This window comes from Corvus cornix, chromosome 4 (genome assembly GCF_000738735.6).
Source record: "Corvus cornix cornix isolate S_Up_H32 chromosome 4, ASM73873v5, whole genome shotgun sequence".
Taxonomy (NCBI): Eukaryota; Metazoa; Chordata; class Aves; order Passeriformes; family Corvidae; genus Corvus; species Corvus cornix.
This window is the reverse complement of record NC_046334.1, coordinates 72,792,681-72,816,387: the sequence shown is the minus strand read 5'-3', so window position 1 is coordinate 72,816,387 and position 23,707 is coordinate 72,792,681. Positions and strand designations below refer to the sequence as shown.

The window sequence follows — 23,707 nt, the reverse complement described above, 5'->3', positions numbered from 1 at the left end:
ATAGAGATCTGTGGTGCCTCTGAAAGAGAATGCCCTTCTGCTTCTGTGGTGTGATTGGGGTATGGATTCACCCAAAAGCTCTTGGATGGGGCTTGGAGCAACCTGGTCTAGTGGAAGGTGTCCCTGCCCATAGTAGGGGGTTGTAATGAGATGGTCTTTAAGCTCCCGTGCAACCCATCCCTTTCTGTGGTTCTGGAGCAGCAGCTGGAGGACAGGTGAAATGTCCCAGGGCAGCTGCAATAGCTTTTACCCCCTTTTAGGCAACGAATGGAGCTTCTAGAGCATTCATGAAACCAAGGGCAAGGATGCACCATGGAAATTTAGGGGTCTACAAAGAGATGTCTCTGTGTGCCTCAGCGTTTATGGTTCTGTTATGGAACTGGTCAGGCAATAATTTTTTAGGCACCTGCACTGGTCAGCTGAATCACAGATGAGGTTTCCATTGAGTGTAAAGGGCTAATAGGAATACCCCTGTGATCCTGGATTTGGGTGTCTTAATCTGTGTCTAAATCCCATAAATCATCTGCAGAGGTGCACAAATGCTTCCTTCTGTAAAGTGTTCCTTGGCACTGACATTGTTGAGACGATTTAAGAGCCACCTGTCTGAAAAAGGCTCATCTCAGGTTGCTGCTGTGTTTGCTCATCCCTCAGTGAGCAGGGTCAGCTCTAAAATCCCAGCTTCTGAAGGGTGTTTTTGAAGGGCTTTTTGCCCTTCATTCCTATGATTAGCTTTCCACTGCCTTAACGACTTCCATGGCTCATTAGAGATGTTCACAGAACACAGGAAGCAGCAGCAGCATGTGGCAGAACTGAGACCATGTTCAGGTGGTGGAGCTGGATTGCTGTGCTGGCTCATTCTTTCCTAAAACCTCACCGCCAGGGCTCTTGGAGTTGGCTCAGTGCTCCTCTGGAGTGGAGAGCACCAAGATCAACATGGATCTTGGCCATGTGTTTCATTAGAGCACATTGTGTTTGTGTTTAAAGGAGAACTGGAACAGGGAATGACAATACTCTTGAGCAGAAGAGAAGTTCTCCCCCCCAGCATTATTCTAGAGGGCAAAATGAATGTTTTGATGACTTTGGCATCACTCAGGAATACTTAAACCCCCTTCGTTTCACAGCAGGCCCTTTGACAAAAGCACAGGCACTCAGCATTCAGGCCATGGCGTCCTGTTAGCATTGTCTGTATTCTCCAAGGTCAGATTGAATCCTTGCCTCTAACCATAGGAAAAAAGAAACAAGACAGTGGAGTTTTGGGGGAGAAATAGAGGAAGATCTGCATAAATGTTACCTGCAGCTTATTTGGCTTGTGGCTTTCTCTCGCTGGAAGCCTGTGGAACTCCCAGCTTTCCTCTTTTCCCTGCTGCTTTTTGTTCGTTAACTTTGGTGCTGGGACTAGATTGAAATAAAAAGCAAAAAGCAGCCCAAAAATCTCTAAATTTCTGTGTGGTCCTGTAGACTTTGAAAACATGAGTGCTGTAGCATTCTCCCACCTGCCAGGTGAGGTTAATGGATGTAGCAGTAGGACCTTTTGATACCTTCTGAATTCACAGCAAGTCCCAAGCTCTGGGAGCCAGCTTCACATTGCGCCTCCTCTGCTGGACCCCTCTAGTTTCAGAAGCTAATTAGACTTTTAGTTTCCTTTCTTACACAGTTCTATTCTAGGAGCATGTCCTGTGCAAAATATCATTTTTAGTTTCTCTTTTTCTCATCCCTTATATGAAATAGGGATGAAAAGGAAGGCACCACTGGTGGGAATTTAGTCACTTCATATATTTGTGAAGAAAGATAGAAATATAATGCATCAATAATCCTGAGTTGTTACCAAAGTAAAAAAGTTGTGGAAACACTATTTTCTGGGGTTGTTCATGTTTTCTCAAGTGTTTAGAGACCCAGAATGTACCAAATTATGGTATGAAATTGCCATACTTAAATATTCTTTGGCACATTCACAGAATCCCAGAATGGTTTGGATGGGAAATGACCATAAAGCCCATCCAGTTCCACCCCCTGCCATGGGCAGGGACACCTTACACTAGACCAGGGTGCTCCAAGCCCTGTCCAGTCTGGCCCTGGACACTTCCAGGGATGGGGCAGCCACAGCTTCTGTGGGCAGCCTGTGCCAGGGCCTCCCCACCCTCAGGAATTCCTTCCCAATATCCCACCTATCCCTGCCTTCTGGCACTGGGAAGCCATTCCCTGTGTTCTGTCACCAGGTCCTTGTCCAAAGTCCCTCTCCAGCTTTCCTGGGGCCCCTTTAGGTACTGGAAGGTCTCCCCAGAGCCTTCTGCAACAACCCCAACTCTTTCATTATCAGTTCTTTAGTTAATTTTAGATTGGGGGTGCTAATACTATGTATAATACTGGGAATTATTTGAGTTTGGAGAAGGAGTTGTCCTAATCCCATTGTGGTGAATAGTTTGGCTTCCTCTAAAATATCAGTAACTTCCAGCACAAGTGGAAAGAGTAATGCTGTGATGAATTACCTGTACATCTGTTTATTACAGTTAAATGAGAGGAGTTACTCAAATCTGGTTCTTGCTGGATTTAACAAAAAATTTCCACCTAATTTCTTATTTGGATGGGGACTGAGTTTTCTTAGTGGTATGTGAAACTCAAGTTGTTTTTAAAGAGTTCAGGGCACTTGTAGATCACAAGAACAGAGGTTTATATAATTTTGGACATCGTTGCATGTACAGGTTTAAGGTGAACTTAGGTCTTAGTTGATCTACTTTTGTACAAAATTGTTCCCTCAAAATTATTCTCAATTTTCTTTTGTGTTGAAGAACAAACTCTGGTGCTTATGCAAACCAAGTCCTGGTATATAATTGTCCTAATTTGTTTTTCAAAATTTTTATCAGTCACAGGCGGTAGTTTAGCTCCAGCAATATTTTGAGTTTGAAATACCAGCTGTTACTGAAATGTCAGTTGGGTTCAAATATACTTTTCCTTTGCTTATATTATTTTGTGGCCAAGTCATTTGCCATTAACTCCTTTGAAATTTGTGTGTACTGATTTCAAAACCAGTGCAATTTTTAGATGTTGGCTAGTTAGAGGAAGCCAAGTTTTCTTCTTGGCTTCATACTTTATGCTAATCAAATGATAAAAAATGTAAAGCTCTTCATTATAAATTTTTGTCAGTCCATACAGCCAGCTATTTCTGATCCTCTGGAAAGCAGGTGGATTTTTTTGGTACTTCAAATGATGTGGCAGTAGAAAAAGCAGGATAGGCGGTTGTGCTCTCCAAGGTATCTTTTCAGATAAGATAAACACAAGCTTTGTAATATTCTTGGAATTAACATAATTAAGTATCTGATCTTAGCTACCTAAGGGTACCGTGTTATTCCTAAGAACAGGCTATAAAACATCCTTGAGTGCCGTGTATGGCTTGGGAAGAGTCAGGTAGCTGCTCCGTGGAAAAGGATCTGGGAGTGCTGCTTGGCAGTGGCTGAAGGTGCCTCCGGGTGTGCCCAGGCAGAGGTTTAAGCTGGATATTAGGGAAGATTTGTTCCCGGAAAGGGCAGTCCAGCCCTGGTTGCCCAGGGCAGTGCTGGAATCCCCAGTCCAATCCTCCCCCTGGAGCGATTTAGCAGCTGTGTGGATGTGGCACCTGGGGACATGGGCAGTGGTGGCCTTGGCAGTGCTGAGGGATGGTTGGACTGGGTGGGCTCAGAGCCTAAACCTAAACAGTTCTGGGATTCTTTGATATGAAAGTGGGGATTTGATTTTGCAGCTGAGTTAAGGTTCTGCCCTGTACCTGGGGGAGGCTTTCCAGGTCTCCAGCACGAGCTACAGGGAGCTTTCCTGCAGTTAAACTGCTTCATCCTTTGGTACAAATGAGTTTTTTCAGAATGGATAAATGAATCTTCTACCGTCAGTTAAAGTTAATTAAAAATACAGACTGCTAAGGAATTGGTGCCATATTTTTTGTGGATCCAGAATGAACAGCCTACTTTCACCAGCTATTTCCAACCAAACTTTCAGTGTAACTGAATTAATTAAGTCCTGGGAACAGATTATATTAGGGGAAATTAAGCTCTAAGTAAGCAAACCATTAACAATTATGAGACCAAATTGCCTGTGACACAGATTGGTCAGGTTTGATGGCACAAAGTATTTTCAGCTTGTGAGGAATAAATTGTAGAAACAACCTGGGTTTTTTTACTCCATGTATGAGGTACAGGTCCTCAGTTGGGCTTTACAGGAGAAGAACTCCAACAGGTAGAGAAAAGAATCACTGGTAAAGCATTTGTAAGGCTTCTGTGTGAAATAAACCTAAATTATTTTTTGTTTGTTTGTTTTTGTTTTATTTGTTTCCTGCAGTTGTTACCAAAAAATGAGAAGCCCTTCTCTGGTAACGGTCTCATTAATCTTTCATAGAATCTCTCTTATTTTAAAATTAACAGATTCTTGTTTTTTCTAATGGGAGCAAGTTCTGGTTTCCATCACAGAAACTGGTCCTGATGGTCATCCACAGAGGACTGGCCTGTTGATGATTCCTTTGTGCTTTTAATTTTTGTTTTCTACTAAAAGATTGTTGATACATAACAAGGGCTTTATTTTGAAATGCATCTCTTATAGTCACTCAGCATCATGGTTATTCTCAGAAGTAATAAGACAAGTTACTACTTTTATGCTGGCCGTGTTACATGTTTGTATTTTGGGATTTGATATTTTAGTAAGGATTGTCTTTGCCTTAAAGACATTCCAGAATATACGTTTATTCCAGAATATCCATTTATGCAAATATTGTACCACCATGGTTACCAGGCACTGATTTTTTACACAAAAAGTGAAATCTTGCTCACTGTCTTTTTATAATCAGAAAACCATTGGGAAGCACTTCAAAAGCAAAAATCAGCAAGAAACTCTGTGTTTTCTTGTCTTTTGTAGGCAGGACTGTTGAGGTTGCAGCATCTGGTGTGCAGGTTTGGAGCTCACTTTGCAGCTACACAGTGGTTGTGCACTGCAAAGGAGCTTTCAACTTCAAAGTATTTCAATATATTTATAAGAAAACTATTTGGGGCAGCTTCTGTACCAAGTTACAATGGATATTTAAAGCAAATATGATCCTAGAAAGTGTTCCAGAACAATAGAAACCCAAGCAGTGACTCACTTTACACATATTCATGAATTTTGGGATGTGGCTATTGCTGGGAGGGGGGGTTTATGTTTATGCTAATGTTGCCATAAGTGCTGTTTGTTAAGGAAGAAAAACAACAAATGAGGCCAGAAATGGATTTAATGTCCATGAAAACCTTTGTCAGTCCAGATTCCAGTTTAATTCTGAAATAAATTCTGTTACTTCATGAAAGAGTTAATATCCTGTTGTGGTGCTGAGAGATTGATAGGCAGAGGAAATAGGAGGTACCTGGAAAGAACTTCTGATTCCTAATATTGCACAAGTTGCTTTCCTTTTGGCTCAAGTCCCCTCCACGTTGTTATTTTTACCCAGGCTCCCTAATCTTCCCTTTTGCCTCTAACCACCTCCCAGTTTCCTGTTCGCCTCTTCCCTCTGGTTTTTGTCCCAAATATTCCGTTGTTTTTCCCTTCTCTCTGCTGTTGGATTGCAGGGAAGTGAGCTAAGATGAATGCCATAGCTGTTTTCACAGTATCTATCATCTTCTGTGTTTCGTGCCTCTTTGCAGCTCTTGGTGTAAGTTCCTTTTTCGAAGAGATTTTGTTGTCTGGATATTGTTTGAAATATAAATATTGAATTCTGGATTGCTGTGTAAACAATAATTAAAGATTTTCACTTTTAATTAAAGATTATTTGCAGCTCTGTGAAACCTCTGTTCTAAGTTTTTGAAGTAGTGTTTTCTTCAATATGCACTGAAGAATATTCCTTGGAACATGTCTGGTAGAGAGAGTTACTTGTTCAGCTTCTTTTTTGGGATATATGTTTTCAAAACAATATGAAGTTATAATTTATTTTCTTTTTCCTCAGAATATTTATGTTCTTTTTCAAAAACAGTGTTCAAAAATATGCATTGATCTGAGTAAAGATGCTTTTCATTGTCATTTTCAATCCTTTTAAAATATCTTGAAATATGAATTTTCTTTCCAGTAAGTAACAGAAAGCATTTGCTTTTTTTTTTCAGATTGCATTCTCACAGCACAGCAACTTTATGGACCTGGTGCAGTTCTTTGTGACATTTTTCAGGTACTTTTCATTTAAGACAGCTAAATGTTACTTCTTTAGGTTTTAGGCTTCAGCGTTTGGGTTCTTGTTGGTTTGGTTTTCTAACTTAAACATCCTGCTTACAGCACAGCCTAGAAAATTGAAATCTTCAGTCTGTTTAAAATATTTAATTAGGAATTATGTTAAGAAAATGAATTGTCTGCCCATTTTTGCCAATACATCATGTTCTGTGCATGCAGGGAAAGGGGGGATGGGGCTGGGAGAGGCTTTTGGAAAAGGAGTTCTTTTTGAGATGGTATAGGAAACATTGACTTCCCTCATCCTACAGATAATGTGTGACTTACTGCAGATTTTCACACCTCGTCAGACACCAGTCATAAATTAGGGGAGTTGTTCTGCAGAGAGTTAAGTCAGGAGTAATTTCCAACTCTTTAGGTGCTACCTTTTGATTTTAAACTGAACTCTGAAAGTATGTCAAGTTAAATACAAACATATGTTATACAATAGGAGCCAAATACTTCTGGTTTTCATACACTGCTCTAAGTTCATTTCTTAGTATAAAGTGAACTGATGATTCCCTCACAGTGGGAACCAACAGAAGCCATTTCAATACTTGTTTCCTCTTCTATCCTCCAAAAAATACAGCCCTACCAAAGCAGTGAAAGACTTCCCAAAGCACAGCAGGCCCTCTCTTCAAGGCTTCAAAATCCAGTGTGTTGGCCTCTGTTTTAGGGATTGTTAATACTCCAGAAGTATAAGCCAATACTTGATCCATAAGAAGCCCTTCAGGAGGGATATACATGGAGTAAACACTACTCCAGGTCCTCCAACGTGTTCTAAAGTAGGCAATATTATGCCTGGTATAAAATGAGCAGTGGGAATAGTATCTTGCTTTAGATTTCATGCTAAATTTAATTAAAGCAAGAAGCTCCAGATGGATCCTTCAGACAAGTGGTTTATATAATTTTTTTTTTTTCATATGGAGCTTTTAGAGAGTAGAATCTGCTTTAGTATAGTCCCTGGAAAACAGTAGGTTTGAACCACCACCTTCCTGCCTCTGGAGTGGAGTAGGTTGTTACTCCTGGCTCAGATTAAGCATTTGTTTTGCTGAATTAATCACTGTCAACATTTTCCCTAGAAATCTTTGTGGCAGGGTAATTGCTTATTAGGAAAATAGAGGGAAGCAGTTGGTTCCTTAGTTCTTTTCTAATTGTATAAGATAAATCTGCACTACAAAAACTGTTCATTAGTACTTTACAGACCCAACTGCATCTGCGTATGAGGGATTGCTCCAGATTCATTATTTGAAGTGAATCCCTGAGGAGCTGTGGCTGCCCCATCCCTGGAAGTGTTCAAGTGTTGGACAGGGCTTGGAGCAACCTGGTCTAGTGGAAGGTGTCCCTGCCCATGGCAGGGGTGTGGAACGAAATGGTCTTCAGGGGTCCTTCCAACCCAAATCCTCCCATGATTCCAATCCCAGCGTAAAGCAGAAGATAAGTGCACTGTGTATCTCAGTGAGCACACGCAGCTGAACATACCTGTCCAAAGGCTGCAAGCTGAAGAGTTACCAGTGATTTTCCTTTCCTCCGTCACTGTTATCACATGGATCTCCTTGAGAAGTAATGTTGTAATATTATTTAACATCCTAACAAGCCAGAGGAATAAGAACATGTGGATTTGAGAGAAGTCAGTTTATTGGTGTTTTCCAATTAAGCATTTATAATGTGTTAGAAATTCTTTGATTCTTTCACTACTCTTAAGCTCCTCTCCAAGTGTTTTATTTTACAGTCACTATAACTCCCTAATTAACCAGTGGATTAGAACAGTGTGATTCATCTCACTGGGTGTAGGGGAAACTATTGAAACATTTGCATTTTTAATGCTCTAGGGCACATTTCATAATTACTGTTGGATCCAAGGCAGACCATAAATAAGTAATACCTGAGAGCCCCCTGTGCTGTTAATGAGCAACATTTGGCTGAGAATTTGCTCCCTAAAATAGAGGCAAGGAAAATGCTTTGTGAAAACCTAAAAACAGTTGGTAACACTAACACCAAACTCAAAAACTGGGGTATGTATCAATTTCTTAGGTGTAATGGAGACATAAAGAGATGTTGTTCTGGAAAATAGATGTTTAGGGTGACTTTCTGTTTGCACATTTAAGGGTGTTGCTTCATTTTGCTGTTCTGCAGGAAATGCAGGAGTTGCCCAGAGCAGCTGTGGGTGCCCCATCCCTGGAAGTGTCCAAGGCCAGGTTGGACATGTTTTGGATCAACCTGGGGTAGTGGAAGGTGTCCCTGTCTATGGCAGGGGGGTTGGAACAAGGTGATTTTTAAGATCCAACCCAAACCATTCTGTGATTCTATGGATTTGGGAAATCTTTCTGAGCTGGAGATACTGTGGTACATTTCCATATTCTAGAAGCCACTTCCTCCACTTGGTTGTAACCCCATCCTGACTGTGCTCTTCTGCTGTGCAGCTGGAGGCATCAACTGTGCCTTGAGCTGTGTGGAGAACTTGAGAGGGAAACGGGGGATTTTCAGTTTCATTGCTGACATTTGAGATGAATTAGGTCAGTGCAGTCCTTACAGTGGGCAAGCCAGATTGCCAAACTCCAGCACTGCTGAGTTTGTGATATCCCAGGCACTGGCTGGGCTGCCTGTGAGACACAGTGGTATGGAAAAGCAGGAGCCTGGTTGTGCATTCAGACACCACCAGGCAGTGTGGAGCAGGACATAGGATTGGTTTCCATTTCACTGAGGAACTGGCGACTGTGGTCAGAGGGATGTGCCTCACATTTAGAGGTGCTGTTGGACTCCTGGAGCTCCTTCTGGATTCAGAGTTCAGCAACAAACCAGGCAGGGGGCTGTGTGTAACCCTTAATTTGTACTGCATGAATGTTTTATTTTAAGCTAAGAAAATGTCAGTGGATAAAGGTTGGGTAGAACAGTGAAGTTTTGAGGTTGTTAATATTGCATTATAATCAGAGCTGGAGGAGAAATGATATTCCAACCATTGTTAACCTTTGCAAAGCTAATGAATTGCAAGTAAACTGGGTTTTCTCTTTCCTCCTCTCTGCTTTTCATAACACAGCTCTTAAATTTACAGATTGTGCAGTTGTCTTTCAGCATGTAGTTTGAGCTATTTTGACAATTTCTAGTAAACATTTTTTATTCATATCTGTGCTTCCTTTTATTCCAAAAAATCTGTCTGCCAGCACACCTATCACAGATATTTATCACCAGTGTACCTTTATGTACAGAAGATGCAAAAATATTTGTGGCCTTGTAAGAATATATTACTGCCCAATAATCCTTTCCCCTTTTTCTTTCTACCTTTTTCTTTCCCCCTTTTTCTTTCTCTTCTTCTCTGCCCATTCCCTTTTGTTCCCTTCCCTTTCCCCTTCTCCTGCCCCTTCCTTTTTCCCTTCCCCTTTCTCTATGTTCTATGCACCTCTAGTTTATTGACCAGTTCTGTAGTGATTTATAAGGAGTATTAAGATGGATTTGAATGGAACAAGGATGTGGAAGCACCACAAGAAACAGCAGGACAGGAGCTGCAGGCATGGCTTTTGTTGTCACTGCTGCCTTTGCTTTTCCTGGTGTAGCAGCACTGAGAGACTCTAACAAGGACATGGAGGCATTGGCTAAGAGATTGGCCTAAAAGGTCAGAAGTGTGAGGGGAACAAAGCTGAACCCAAAAAGCTGTTGGGACCTACAGGATATAAAGACCTATAAGCCCTCTAAACCAGGTTAGTTTGTTTCCAGCTTTCCCTCCTGGAAAGAAGGGAGGAGATGTGGTGAGGACCTGAGAACCAGTAGGTCTTGTCCTGTGTGTGGGACACAAGTGATGTTACCCAGACCAGCTCCCAGTACCCTGGGCATTTGTGAGTGTGAGGGTGTGAATAGTATAATCAATTTTTCTCTGAGGTCTAGTTAAATAGAATCAAGCTCAGCCTAGAGAAAATTTGGGAGACCTTATTGTGATCTCTACATACTTAAAAGAAGGTTCAAAGGAAAATGGGGACAGACATTTAAGTGGGGCCTGTAGTGATAGAACAAAGGGTGATGACTTTAAATTAAGAGGGTCTATTAAGGCTAGATTAGGGAAGAAATTTTTTATGGTGAGGGTGGTGAAACACTGGACTAGGCTTCCCAGAGAGGTGGTGAATACCCCATCCCTTGAAACATTCCAGTCCAGGCTGGACAGGGCTCTGAGCAGTCTGGTCTAGTTGAAGATGTTCCTATTCATGGCAGAGGGGTTGGACTAGATGCCCTTTTAAGGTCTCTCCAAGTCAAACCATTCCATTATTCTATTGTATGATCTCATCCTGAGCTTTATTACACTGATTTACCCATACCTCTGGTGTCTTCTACTGCACTTCTCTTCTGGGTTCTCACATGCACAGTTCATCTCGTTTCTTGCCTGCTGTTTGTCTTGTCTTTCTTATCTGTCCTTGAAACAACCTTCTAAGGGAGTCCAGTGTCTGGTCTAGTCTAGTGGGAGGTGTTCCCGCTGCTGGCAGGGTGGTTGAAACTGGATATAAGGTCCCTTCCAGCCCAAGCCAGTGTGAGATTCCATGATCCAACACTGACTCTCCTGTCCTACCGTAGGCTTACAATGAGTGTTAGAGAAATGGTTGTTATTTCACAAATGGAACAAAAGCTGTCAGTTTAGTGTTTTCATGGTGTCTCATCAAACCTCATGTGCCTCTATTAGGGTTTGAATATCAAATGGAAATGTGTAATTTTAGTTTGATACAAATAATTGGACTTGTTCCTCAGAAAAACTTGAGCAGGAGCACTATTTGCTCAGTACGGGACTCAGGCAGATGGTTTTGTGTGCCATATATTGTTTTTCCTGACTGTAAGTGTTTTCCCAGTGTTTCCAATAAGTGGGAATGGCCTTCTGCAATAATTCAAATCTGGAGTTATGCTGCAAATATTTTATTTACTCTTGTTGCTTATTAAGTAATTTTTTATTGCAGCACAAATGGAATTACTAAATATGTGCCTAAAATACAGTCTGAGTCCCTTTTTTTTTTTTTTTTTTTTTTAGGAAAAGGAAGAGCTTGGGAATATCTTTACATGATTTCTAACAAAATTAAGAAGATTAACATTTCAGCATCCATAACTTCCATCTTCTTCTCAGCACTCTTTACTTCATTTTCCATAATCATAGAACAGAATCATAAAATCGTCTAGGCTGGAAAAGCCCTCTGAGATCATTGAGTTCAAGCACTCCCCCAGCATTGCCAAGGCCACCCCTGCCCATGTCCCCAAGTGCCACATCCACATGGCTTTTAAATCCCTCCAGGGATGGGGACTCCACCCCTGCCCTGGGCAGCTGTGCCAGGCCTGGACAGCCCTTTCCAGGAAGGAATTTCCCCAATATCCACCCTGCCCCTCCCCTGGCCCAGCCTGAGGCCGTTCCCTCTCCTCCTGTCCCTGTTCCCTGGGAGCAGAGCCCGACCCCCCCGGCTGCCCCCTCCTGTCAGGGACTTGTGCAGAGCCACAAGGTCCCCCCTGAGCCTCGTTTGCTCCAGCCTGAGCCCCTCCAGCTCCCTCAGCTGCTCCTGATCAGACTTGTTGTCCTGGTTTTGGCTGGGATAGAGTTAGTTTCTTCTCAGGAGCTGTTCTAGTGCAGTGTTTTTGGTTCAGAATGAGAATAATGTTGATAATACACTGATGCTTTGGGTTTTGCTAAGATGTGTTTCTCAGAAGTTTGTTGGGCTTTTTTTTTTCCTCTTGCTCTGCCAGTGAGAAGTTACTCAAAGTGGGAGGGATCATAGCTGGGACAGGTGACCCCAACTGGCCAAATGGATATTCCACACCATAGAACATCAAGCCCAGTGTATAAACTGGGGGAGTTACCTGGAAGGGTTTGATCTGGGAAGGGGGGCTGGCACTGGTCAGCAGGTGGTGAGCAATTATATTGTGCATCAGCTGTTTGGTTGGGTTTTTTTCTTTCTCTTTTTAATATCATCATCATTATTATTAGCCATTGTTACTGTGTTTTGCTTTGTTTTCAATTATTAAACTGTTCTTCTCTCAACCTACAAATTTTACTTTTGATTCTCGTCCGTGCTCCACCAGGGTGGGGGGGAAGAGACGGAGCTTGAGTGGCTTTGCAGTGCTTAATTTCCATCTGGGTTTAACCCATGTCCCCTGTGCTCCAGACCCTTCCCTCTCTTCGTTGCCCTTCTCTGCCACAACTAAGGTGAGTTGTGGCTTGTTGATGGCTCATGGCTTCTGCCATCTTCAGCTAAAAGAGGGGGTCAGGAATCTGTCTCGAGGGGCTGCAGGCAGCTGTTTGGCACAACCCAACCAACCACGTGCATGTTATGTGCTTGTTCCAATTATTTCAAGGTTTAATGCATCTAGTACTTTAAAATGTGTCCTGTAACTTTGCAGCATATTAAAATTTACTTGTAAATAGCACTTAAATAGCTTCCAATTCATCAAAATAATTTGGGCTGTGTTTCTAGTAATCATAGCAGTGCTTTCTGAAATTATTAAGTGACCTGTATATGTTAAAGCACATTAGCAGTGAGGCTGCTGTACATTTTGGTGTTTAAAGCTGCCATTTTTTACAAGCAATTCTGATGTGGATAAACATTTCACGAGGGTTTAATAATTGTGCCCTAATACACCAGATGGATTTTCTTCTCCCCTCCTGAGAATGCATCATAGTAAAGTGCTGATGGAGTTTTCCAGACATTTAAAAATGAAAGTGGACTTGTTTGAAAAGCTTTAAGGATACTGGGAGTGGAGAGAGTATTCTCTCTGTGGTGAAAAGGAGATTAAAGTCCAGAATAAAACCAGACAGTGTGTTTAAGCTCAGATTTTTGTGTCAATGTGGTATAACATTGGTATAACTGGTAACCCAGTGGTATAACAAGCACTGAAGGCTGATCAACTAAGAATTCATGCATGTGTTGAGGCCAACTGAGGAGAGATTATTTATAACCACATCGCTCATTTATTGTACTTAAATAATCTAATGAATAATTAAGAATGAATTAACAAAGCTATTTGCCAAATAGAAAACTGTCCATACAGTTTAAATATATCTCCTCCCTGCATTGCAATATTTATGCTGTGTAAGCACAGATTTTTATAACTGTGTGAGCCAATGGAAGCTCTACTTGGTAGAACCTGACCGAAATGGAGTCATGTTCAAATTTCCCTGGGATGAAAAACTCTCTGGGGGTGTTAGATGGTTCTTGATGGTTCTTTTTCCTTTCAGTCTGGTTTCACACCTGAGTTTGCAGGTTTTCTTTGTTTCTGTTGGAAGACTTTAACTGGTCCTAAACTGGACTTGTCACAGGCCGTAGGAAAATGGAAATCCAACAACCAATAGAATCACAGAGTAGTTTGGGTTGGAAGAGAACTTAAAGATCACCATGTTTCACCCCCCTGCCATGGCAGGGACACCTTCCACTGTCCCAGGCTGCTCCAAGCCCCAGTGTCCAACCTGGCCTGGGACACTGCCAGGGATGCAGGGGCAGCCACAGCTGCTCTGGGCACCCTGTGCCAGGGCCTGCCCACCCTCCCAGGGAACAATTCCTTCCCAATATCCCACCCATCCCTGCCCTCTGGCAGTAGGATGCCATTCCCCTGTCCCTCTGTCTCTTGCCCGAAGTCCCTCTCCAGCTCTCTTGGAGCCCCTTTAGGCTCTTGAAGGGGCACTAAGGTCTCCCTGGAGCCATTTGAGATGGGGGAAGCTGTAGAGAGAAGACTTGGGTGAAGAGTGGATTTCTGGGATGAAGGAGGCTCTTGGTAGGCTGTTATTTTTGGAGAAGAAAGAGAAGGAGAGGGCAAAACAAATCCCGTAGCAAAATTTTATTTTTAAAGTCTTTTGTAAACTGGTGGATTTTCATGGCTGGCAGAGATGTGTCTGGAGCTGTTGAGGAGAAAGCAGGGCAGGGCACAGTGTTTTACCAGGACTCTGCCAACCGTCGGCTCTCACTCCAAATCATTTCCCAGCACATCTCTCTGCACGCAGCTGGTTCTGTCTGCTGGTCCTGTATCTACAAAGTTGCTTTCCCAGAGAAAGTAGGGAAAAAAAAACTTCTCTAAAGCTACTGATGCTCACATCAGGTCTTTTAACTTATTTCAGGATGGTTTAGGCTGAGTAAACGCAACAATAGATCTTGACTTTGCTCTGCCCCTGGGGCTCTTCCAGCAGGTGATGGACTGCAGCAGGCTCTGCCTTTTATTTCTCCCTGAGTGCTTCCAAGGGTTGTTAGTTCAAGGGGGAAAATATATTTCCTTAGTGATTTTATAGCTTTTGTGGATATTTGCTGCCTCCTTGTGACAGTACAAAGATGTGTATGGTGCTGTTCCCCTGAAATACAAGGGTACTGTGGTGTGCGTTTTAGCAGAAGTTTTTATTAGTCTTTAATTGTTAATTCCTTGCTGTGTTTTCTCACAAAAATCTTGGCTGTGGTGCCAGAAATGGGCAGGAAAGGGAAACCAATGAAAGACTCTGGGACATGCAGACTTGTGCAGTGTTGCATTTTGGAAAGGAGATTTAGTAATAAAGGTGATCCTCTTAGTTCTCCACTCTAGCTTTCTTCTCTGAGGGAGTAAATAATACGTAGGGAGACATATTTACAGTGCCACTGTAAATGTGGCACCTGGGGGACATGGTTTAGTGGTGGCCTTGGCAGTGCTGAGTTAATGGTTGGACTTGATGATCTTAGAGGTCTTTTCCAACATAAATGATTCTGTGATTCTATGAAATCAACTCAAAATAAGAGGTCCAACAATTTTCAAATTGCTGAGGTCACTTTTTTCCTGAAAAGGGGCCATCCTTGTAGCAGTTAAGCATGTTTTGATTTGCATCTTCTATTTGGTGTGTCTATTTCTGAAGCTGTCTGATAGATACATGTGACTGGAGCATGTTACTGTGTAAAGGTGGAGACCTTGTTGACTTTGCTGGCTGTGGGTGGCACAATGCAAGTTCATCTGTATCCCTGACCTCCTGAGAAACTCCTCCTGGAGAAACTCAACTGAAATAGGTAATTTAACAGAGGTGCTCGAGATTAATGGCATTTTGCCATTGGTGGCATTTTTCCTCTGCCCTTTGCACTTCCATCTTGTTTCCCCAAAAAAAGGTGTATTGAGGAGATAAACCACAGAAAAGCCATGGCAGCTGCTTATGTTGCATATAAACTGCATCTAAAATCAGAAAATCATGGTATGGCTTGAGTTGGAAGGGACCTTAAAGCCCATCCAGTTCCACAGCAGTTACACCTTCCACTACCCCAGGTTGCTCCAAGCCCTGTCCAACCTGGCCTGGAACATTTCCAGGGATCCAGGGGCAGCCACAGCTGCTCTGGGCACCCTGTGCCAGGGCCTCACCATCCTCACAGGGAAGCATTTGTTCCCCATATTCCATCCAGCTTGCCCTCTGGCAGTTTGAATGCTTTCTTCTGAAATGAAGCTTCTTGCTGGAGTCACGAGGTGAAGACAATTGCCTGGCAGGTGTTGGCTTTGGCAGCCTGTCCTGGGCGCTCCTGCAGGTACTTTGAATATATTTCTTTTTCATGGTTAAATGTAATGTGGAGCCAGGATCACTTTCCTCCACTGCCTTGAAAATTTTGTTGTATTTTCATTCTCCATTTGTATAATGATATTAAAACATTACTGAAAACAAAGCAGACCAAAGATTTAGCTCATGGCTGGGCTGAGCTGGGTTTGCAAGGATACAATTTGGATTTTTGCTCTTCAGGGAGCACATTTAGATTTATTGAAGGAAAAGAGAGCTTAAAAGAAGAAAAAAAAAGCTTAGCAAAGCCATTAAGTGTGGTGGCATTTGTGCTGTGGGAAGCTAACAGGAGTTTAATGCCCCGTCCCTGGAAATGTCCAAGGTCAGGTTGGATGAGGCTTGGAGCAGCCTGGGATAGTGGGAGGTGTCCCTGCCCATGCAGGGAGTGGAACTGGGTGGGCTTTAGGGTCCCTTCCAAATTCAACCATTCTGTGATTCTGTGAATCCCAAGACAAATGCGAGCACTCAAAATTTTTTCTATTCCTTCATTCAGTTGTGCCCATGCAAGTGTGGAATAAGTGAAATTCCATCTCATACAAGAGTAACCTTCTCCTGGAGAGAAATACTGTTTCCAGGTGCTATGGACAGTCTGCTGTAAGAAATAGCAGGCTGATGGTATGAAATCCTCAGTCCTGGACAACGCATGTTTGCTTCTGTCCTGCAAAGAGCAGGGAAATAGACTTGATCTTGATGGGTCCTGTGAAACTAAGATACTCTATGATTCTTCAACAAGATAGCAATTAAGGATTTAATGTCCATGCCTTTTACTTACTGGAGGCGCATTGTTTTTTTACTGCAAAACTCAGTAGTAATCCAGTACCTTTAAATAAGGAAAATAGCCATTAAAATGCTTGTCTAAACTATTTGTGTTTGCAGAAACATGGCCAGGCTTTTACAGTGCAAGAATGTCAGATTTTAATATTTAGAGAAAATGTGGTTGAAGTGATTTCTTAAAATGAAAGAGACAAAACAAATCTCTCCATGCTCCTCCTTAAATTTATAAAGAAACAGGCGCTGTAGGAGTCTTTAAAAGCTGTGCAGATATTTCAATGCTGAAGTCACAGAATCCCAGACTTGTCTGGGTCGGAAGGGACCTCAAAGCTTATCTCATTCCACCCCCTGCCATGTCACAAGGGCCACCTTCCACTATCCCAGACTGCTCCAAGCCCTGTCCAGCCTGGCCTTGGGCACTGCCAGGGATCCAGGGGCAGCCACAGCTGCTCTGGGCGCCCTGTGCCAGGACCATGAAGTCAAACAAGTGCAAATTTTTTAATGTTATGTGCTATATGATAGTAAAGCATGTTTCTGTGCATATCTAAGCCTGAAAAGTGTAATCCCATCACTGACTGGCTGCCTTTGGGTGTGTGTGCCCAATCCATGGAGTTTTCATAACATGTAGTCTGTAGATGGTGATACGGCAACAAGAACAGTCTCCACCTTTTGCATTTCTCAGGGAATGGTTCCTGCTGTCTATCCTGCTTTTTAATTATAGGTATTTCCAAGTCATAGTATCACAGAATCATTTAGGTTGGAAAAGCCCTCTGAGATCATCGAGATCAAGCACTCCCCCAGCATTGCCAAAGCCACCACTGCCCATGTCCCCAGTGCCACATCCACACGGCTTTGAAATCCCTCCAGGGATGGGGACTGCCAGGGCTGGACAGCCCTTTCCAGGAAGGAATTGTCCCAATCCACCCTGAGCCTCCCCTGGCCCAGCCTGAGGCCGTTCCCTCTCCTCCTGTCCCTGTTCCCTGGGAGCAGAGCCCGACCCCCCCGGCTGCCCCCTCCTGTCAGGGTGGAGTGTGAGAACATCTTTGCAGTCCTTTGCAAAGTTTCTCTTCAAGAGAAATCCCTGTTGGAGCATCCAGAGCCCAGCAGTTAATGTGAATGCTGCACTTGAGCAAATAAGTCATCTGTTCTGGTTAATCTTCCTGTCAATGGAAATTTTCCTTTAAACTGTCTTTCAGTATGTGCTGGAACATGCAAACAGGTTTGCAGATGTTTTCTGTAACCCATCAGTGCAGTCCTTTAGGAAAGAGGCTTCCACTGGGATTCAGATTTTAATCTTAGCCTGTGTGCCTTGAAGTTGCTCATTAGGTATTCAGTGTGATAAGATCATAACTGTCAATACAATTGTTGTTATTGTTGTTGTTATTAGTATTTACTACTCCTTTTTGTTATATCTACTTCCTTGCATTTTCCCTAGAAATTCATAAATCCATTCATCCTTTTTTCCCCCCCTCTTTTGACTGAAGAAAACCAATATAGTTTTGGGAAATCAAGAAGTGCCTGTAGTTCTGCAACAGCCTGTTTACAAGAATTCACCTACTTTACACTGTATCTTATTTTTGTAATTTGGAAAAGAAATAATAATCAATTTTCTCTGCTTCTTTCAAGGCTTCTCGTTTTGGGGGTTATCCTCTCACTTAAAATATCACCAGAGATAGGCAATAGTGGCTTTTCGAATCTGATTAAATCTTTTACCCTTACTGTCATTTAAGGAAGTCAGGTAGAGAACTTTGGAACAACAGTTTTCCCTGAAAATAACTGTGTCATTCCTCACTGGGTATCACAAGCACTGAACCGTGCTGGATTTTCTTTCATCAATGCATCTCTAATTATTATTTTAACTTTTCATTTCTTGGAGTTTTTCAGCTGCCAGTATGTTATGAACAAAGGCAATAAAATATTATTTTCTATTTTTTTTCCCTGTCCTTTCCAGTTGTTTCCTGTCATTGCTCCTGGTGGCAGCTGTGGTTTGGAAGATTAAACAAAGTTGCTGGGCATCACGACGGAGAGAGGTGAGAAGGATAAAATGTGTTCCTTAAATGTCTTTTTAATAGTTGTTCTCGCTAGTATTTATTCACATATGCATCACATTAACCTTAAATTGAAGGCTAAGCTAATTCAGTTAATACTGCTGTTTAGGCCTTTAGTGTATTTTTGATTACAGTTTCAGTGACAAATTATGTTATTTTAGTATCCGGATGCTGCAGTTTCTGTGAAGCACCAGAAAAATAGGGGTGAATATCCTGAATTCCCAGAACTTCTATTTCTAGACAACATAAGTACAAAACCACATAAATTAGGAGATTCTGCACATCTGTTTCAAAATAGGAAACAGAAAATAGAAACATTAGCTCTTGCTTTAATATGTTAAAAAAAGAAGTCAAATCCCCATTTTCAAATTAAACCTTACTCAGATATTTTGGGAGGTTGGTTTTTCCCCCCCCGGAACATTAGGAGTATAAGAAGAAGGTGGGGAAGCCACCCAGGATTTAGAAAGCTGTAGTTTACTACTTAAAAATGCAAATTTTAGAGCCAAAGTTTTTTCTTCTTCACCTACCCATGGTCCAAACCAGCTTCACAACTTTTTGCATTTGCATCATGTAAATAACTTTGTGCTTTACACCCCAAAATCTGGTTCCTCCTTGTTTATCCCTGATTTTTTTTTCACTGCCTTCTTCTCTTGCTTCTCAATGGAACCTTGTTTCCTGTTCCACCCAAAGCACTCAGGGTGACCAGGGTGAGGTGGCCAATTGTTGTGGCACACAGAATGTGTCCTTAGTCCTCATTTTCCAGCACAAATGCCAAATACCTGAGTTGTGTTTGTAGAGAAGTCCTGTGTGCCACAAGCAACCAACCACACATTCATTGGGTTTTCTCAGTGCTAAAAGCATGGTAGGAGAGCCCCATATAATGTACAGGTATCAGAGGTTGGGCTGGGCTGCACCTGGAATTATTTCTAGGAGCTTTGTCTTGTTTTAATCTGTTTATTTCTATGCAAAAGGAGAGAAGCGAGACATTATTCGAGCAAGTCCATGTGCACTTCCTGTGTATACTTATCTATATGTCATAACCTGAGGCCAGATTCCCTAAGGAATAAGGTGTGTTTCTCCCCTGCTTTGGGATTTTCAGGTGAGATCTGCCCATTCCTATAGGTTTTCCTCCCAGCTGTCCTGCTAGGATGAAGCTCTTGGCAGCTGCAGACACCCAGCTGTGTCACTGTTCTGTTCAAGAGTGGTTTGTTCCCACATAGGAGTTGATCAAGAGGATTTGGGGGATTAATTTTTTCAGTGCTGGAATTCTTTGTAAGTCCCTGTTTCCTGCATATCTTCAAAAATCTGTAGCTGGTTGTACTTTGCAGTGCAGTGGTGTGAATAATATGAATTTATTCCATACGAGGAGCTCCTCTGTGGTAATAAAGCAGGATGATGTCTGATAACCCTTCTCCTCTTCTTCCTCTTTCTGCTTCAGATGTTTCTGCTCTTACTGGTGAACTCGCTGCAGAATATAATCATTGCTTTTCAAACAGATAACCCTTAATCTTGGAAATAATGGAAGTCTTTGAGGTTTTCTGTATTCTCTGAAGGTAGATCAGTTTTTACTAGGGCAGCTGGTTTTTTCCTGCTCACTTTCTTGGCAAGAAATGAAGTCAGCATAACATTCCCTGTGGCTCCTGGGGTTAAATGTTATCTAGGAATGTATAAGGAATACAGACTGAGAAGTAAATACTGTGCTTTGGAGCTCAGTTAAAGTATTTGAGCAGTGGCCTAAGTGAGAAATGTCTCTATAAATTAAGTTACAGTCTGATGCATGTTTTAAGGAAAAAAAAGCTGGACTACTGGCAACATATTGGCGTGTTTTGGTCTAAATTCAATCTACACGTGTGGCTGTTTGACAGGCAGTTGTTCAGGGTGGTGTTTTCCAGGCACATTCCTGTCTTTTGCTGTTATTTGTTATCTAAGATGATTTTTTTAGCTTGAAGGTAGAGTTTCTTTGTACTGACTCTCAATAAACCAAAGCAAAGGTCTCTTTAGTAGTTAAAAATAATGATCAATGCCCCGTCCCTGAAAGTATCCAAGGCCAGGCTGGACAGGGCTTGGAGCACCCTGGTCTAGTGGAACGTGTCCCTGCCCATGGCAGGGGTTGGCACTAGAAGATCTTCAAGGTCCCTTCCAACTCAAACTGTTCCATGATTCTACAAAATGCTGCAGCCCTGAAGGAAGATCTTTCTCTGGTTTGGGCTGTATTTTTAGCAGTAGTCAAGTTACAATCACCTGTTTCCCATGTGCTTGTTCTCTAACCTTAACCCAGAAGTCAGTAAGATATGATGCAGTGTGCAGGTAATTCCCAGCTATCCAACACATCTGCTTCCAACCCAAGCACTGAAAGTGCCCAGCTTCTTCTCACAGTGCAGAGTGAAAAGCTGATCGCTGAGACTTGTTTTGAGATATGTGTAGGGCAGAAAAAGAAGTGTGCTGACAGGTTTAGTAGTCAAAATTACTCAGCCAGGATTGCTTGGAAAATGTGGTGGGAGAAGGCATACAGCTGTGCTTGGTGTGGCTGGTTAGTGGAACACAGCAGCATCATTTGGTTGAAACCAAGTTTGCTTTGCTCCTTATGGAGAAGGCAGCATGCTACAAATCCAAAATCTCCATCAGGATCTTGTGAAATATACAAGATTCTCCTGACTTCTTTCCTCTTCTGTATTTCAGCTGCACTTCTCTGGCCAGCTGCTTGCATGTGTCCGTGTCAGTGCTTCTCAGCCTCCTGACTGAAGGGGCTGTTGGGTGTGCAAACATGGTGCAGCCAATGTGTAGGAAAATGAGTTTGGAACACAGAGAAAGTTCAGACCTTGCAGAGTGTAAAACTTGACCTGAAGTAAAAATGGGAATGATTTGTGCCATATCAGGTGTTGGAGTGAAAGCTCCTCTGGACTCAGGCGCAGAGGGAAGCCAAAGCACAGGGGTTGAATTAAAACTTTGGACAAGCTGAGATACATGAAGCCACACCAAAGTGAAATAGAAGTATAGATTTTTAACTTCAGTAGAAATATATGCTAAGTGCCTTAAACATTAAAAAGGTGTAGCAGAGGCCTTAAACACAGTTCTTACTGCAGCAGTGTTACCTTTTCACAGAATTCTTTACTTTAGACAAAACATAGATAGAATTACACTGTTCACGTTTTTTAGATGGAGTGTTCACATAAACAATAAGAGCTGATAGAAACTGTATATGGAAATCTGTGTAATACCCATGTAGTACTTGTGTGAGGCTTACGACTGTTAGAATTAGACCAGGATAGGTTAAGAAAAAGAAAACTAGAATCGTGTGTTAATCTTATTGGTCAGTTAACAAATATAATCCACACTGCTGTAAGAAAAAATATAAAGCTTATAGAATTAGAAGAAAAAGTTGTTTTTGCCTGCTGTTTGCTGTTGCTGCTTGCCTTTATCATGTAACCCCCTTCAAACTCTGCCTTCAAGAAAGCTGTGAGACTGTGAAATAAAGAACTTAGCAGAACAGCAGCCTCCTCTGCTCTCCTACCCTGGTCCAAGAAGGAAGGGTAACCCATCCAAGCTCAACAATCGGGCATTCAGGAGATGGGGTTGTAAACTGTGTGTTTATTCCCTTGCCATTGAGTCCCAGGTTTGAGTATCTTCAGACATCTTAAAAAAGGAAAATAGAAATAAAAAGGCAGCTTTTATAGGAGGCTTAGAATAAGGTGACTGACATTAGGAAATAGGGATAGGAAACCTTTCTGTCTTGTCTATAGAAAATGACATGTTAAAGGAATCAAGGTGGTAAGAGAGAATAACGCACAAAGTATGAGCATGATGTTAGAATTTTAATATGCTCATCTGCTGTCAGGAATTTTCTGTGCTATTGTTCTGTTTTTGCATCCAAATCCTCTTTTCTTCACCCTCAGTCTGCTTTGTTTCCTTCACTTGGAGCAAGGAGTAGCTCCCTCCCAGCAAAGGGATCATGGCTGACCCAGGGTGGTGAGGGTCAGCTGGATCACTCTCTGTGCCTCTTTGGAATGTGGTGGGAGTTTCAATAGCAAGCACCTACAGAGATAACTAAATTTGGATGTCTAGAGCTCAATTTAACCCTTAACATTAAATGATCTGTATTTTGCCTCCTTTCTTGCCAAGACTATCTAAGACTGAATATTTTCACTCTGCGAGTCACCCAGTTATTCAGGATGGGGTTTGTGTATTGATTTACTGCAGGAATTATCCTTCTCCTTCTTGATGTCCTTACTGAGACCTTTTTCCCTCCCAAGTATATTCAAAACTTAGTAGTGCTTCTGTTTCCACTGGCATCCTCCCCTGTAACATCCATGCACACGGAATACCACGTAGGCAAGCAAATTTCTATGTTTTTTACAGCAAAGATGTTCCAAGGGATGTGTGCTGTGTATTGCTTATTGCCCTGCCTTCCTTTCCTTCCCCTTCCTGCTCTCACCTGTTAGTATTTCATTCATCTCTTAGATCTTCTCTCGCAGACTGTGATTAAGGGCATCCTTGGTCAAAGAAAAAGCTTTAGATTTGAAATATTTTCAAACTAACTGTTATTCAGGCTCTTCATCATTGTTTAGAGTCTCCAGTGGTGTTTTGGACCAGGATCTGCTCCAAGGGATTTGGTATCAAACTTATGCAGAAGTATTAAAAGGTCTGGCAACAAATACCTCTAGATTTGGGCAGTCCCAGGTGCTTTGGAGGGTTTCCTGGTGTATTCTCTAACCTCACAGCAGTCATTTGCCATGTAGACCTTCTTGTTCCATAGCACTGACAGCACTATTTGGTGTCTGTCAGCAAAAAGAAAATATTAAGCTTTAGTTTGGGGTGGTTTGTAGAGAAAACAAGACTTGGAGGAGTGAGAAATGACAGCCAGCAGGTGACTGAGGAGGTCAAGTCACATGGTGAGCACACTAATTTCTCTCTTTACAGTGGGAAGCATAAGCCTGATTATCTTTTATTTATGCAGTTAAGGTGGGTTTACTTCCCAGAATAGCTATTCCCCGGATGATAGACTGAAGTAATGGTGGCTGTGGTGTTCTAATAACTGTATGTAAATTTCCATTTCCTGCATTTATGAGTAGTAAAATAAGAGCGCAGTGTTACTACTGGGTGTAACAAGTTATTGGAGTACTGTGTCCACACTACTCTCAGCAATGTTTTGGGTATTGCAGATGGTGGAGAACAACACTGAAAGATTAATTTG

General features: G+C 42.1%; 1 protein-coding gene across 2 annotated transcripts in view; it reads left to right on the top strand.

Annotated features, from left to right (window-relative positions):
- The window catches only part of ATRN (attractin), a 154,642-nt gene that overhangs the window by 102,192 nt on the left and 28,743 nt on the right, over nucleotides 1-23,707 (top strand). The window contains exons 25-26 of one of the 2 annotated variants that reach the window (XM_039550339.1): nucleotides 6,102-6,163; nucleotides 18,420-18,498. In XM_039550339.1, coding sequence (XP_039406273.1) covers nucleotides 6,102-6,163; nucleotides 18,420-18,498 — 141 coding nt within the window. Of the gene's footprint in view, nucleotides 1-6,101; nucleotides 6,164-11,200; nucleotides 11,488-18,419; nucleotides 18,499-23,707 lie in introns of those variants that run through there. The other variant, XM_039550340.1, reaches the window with a different exon arrangement.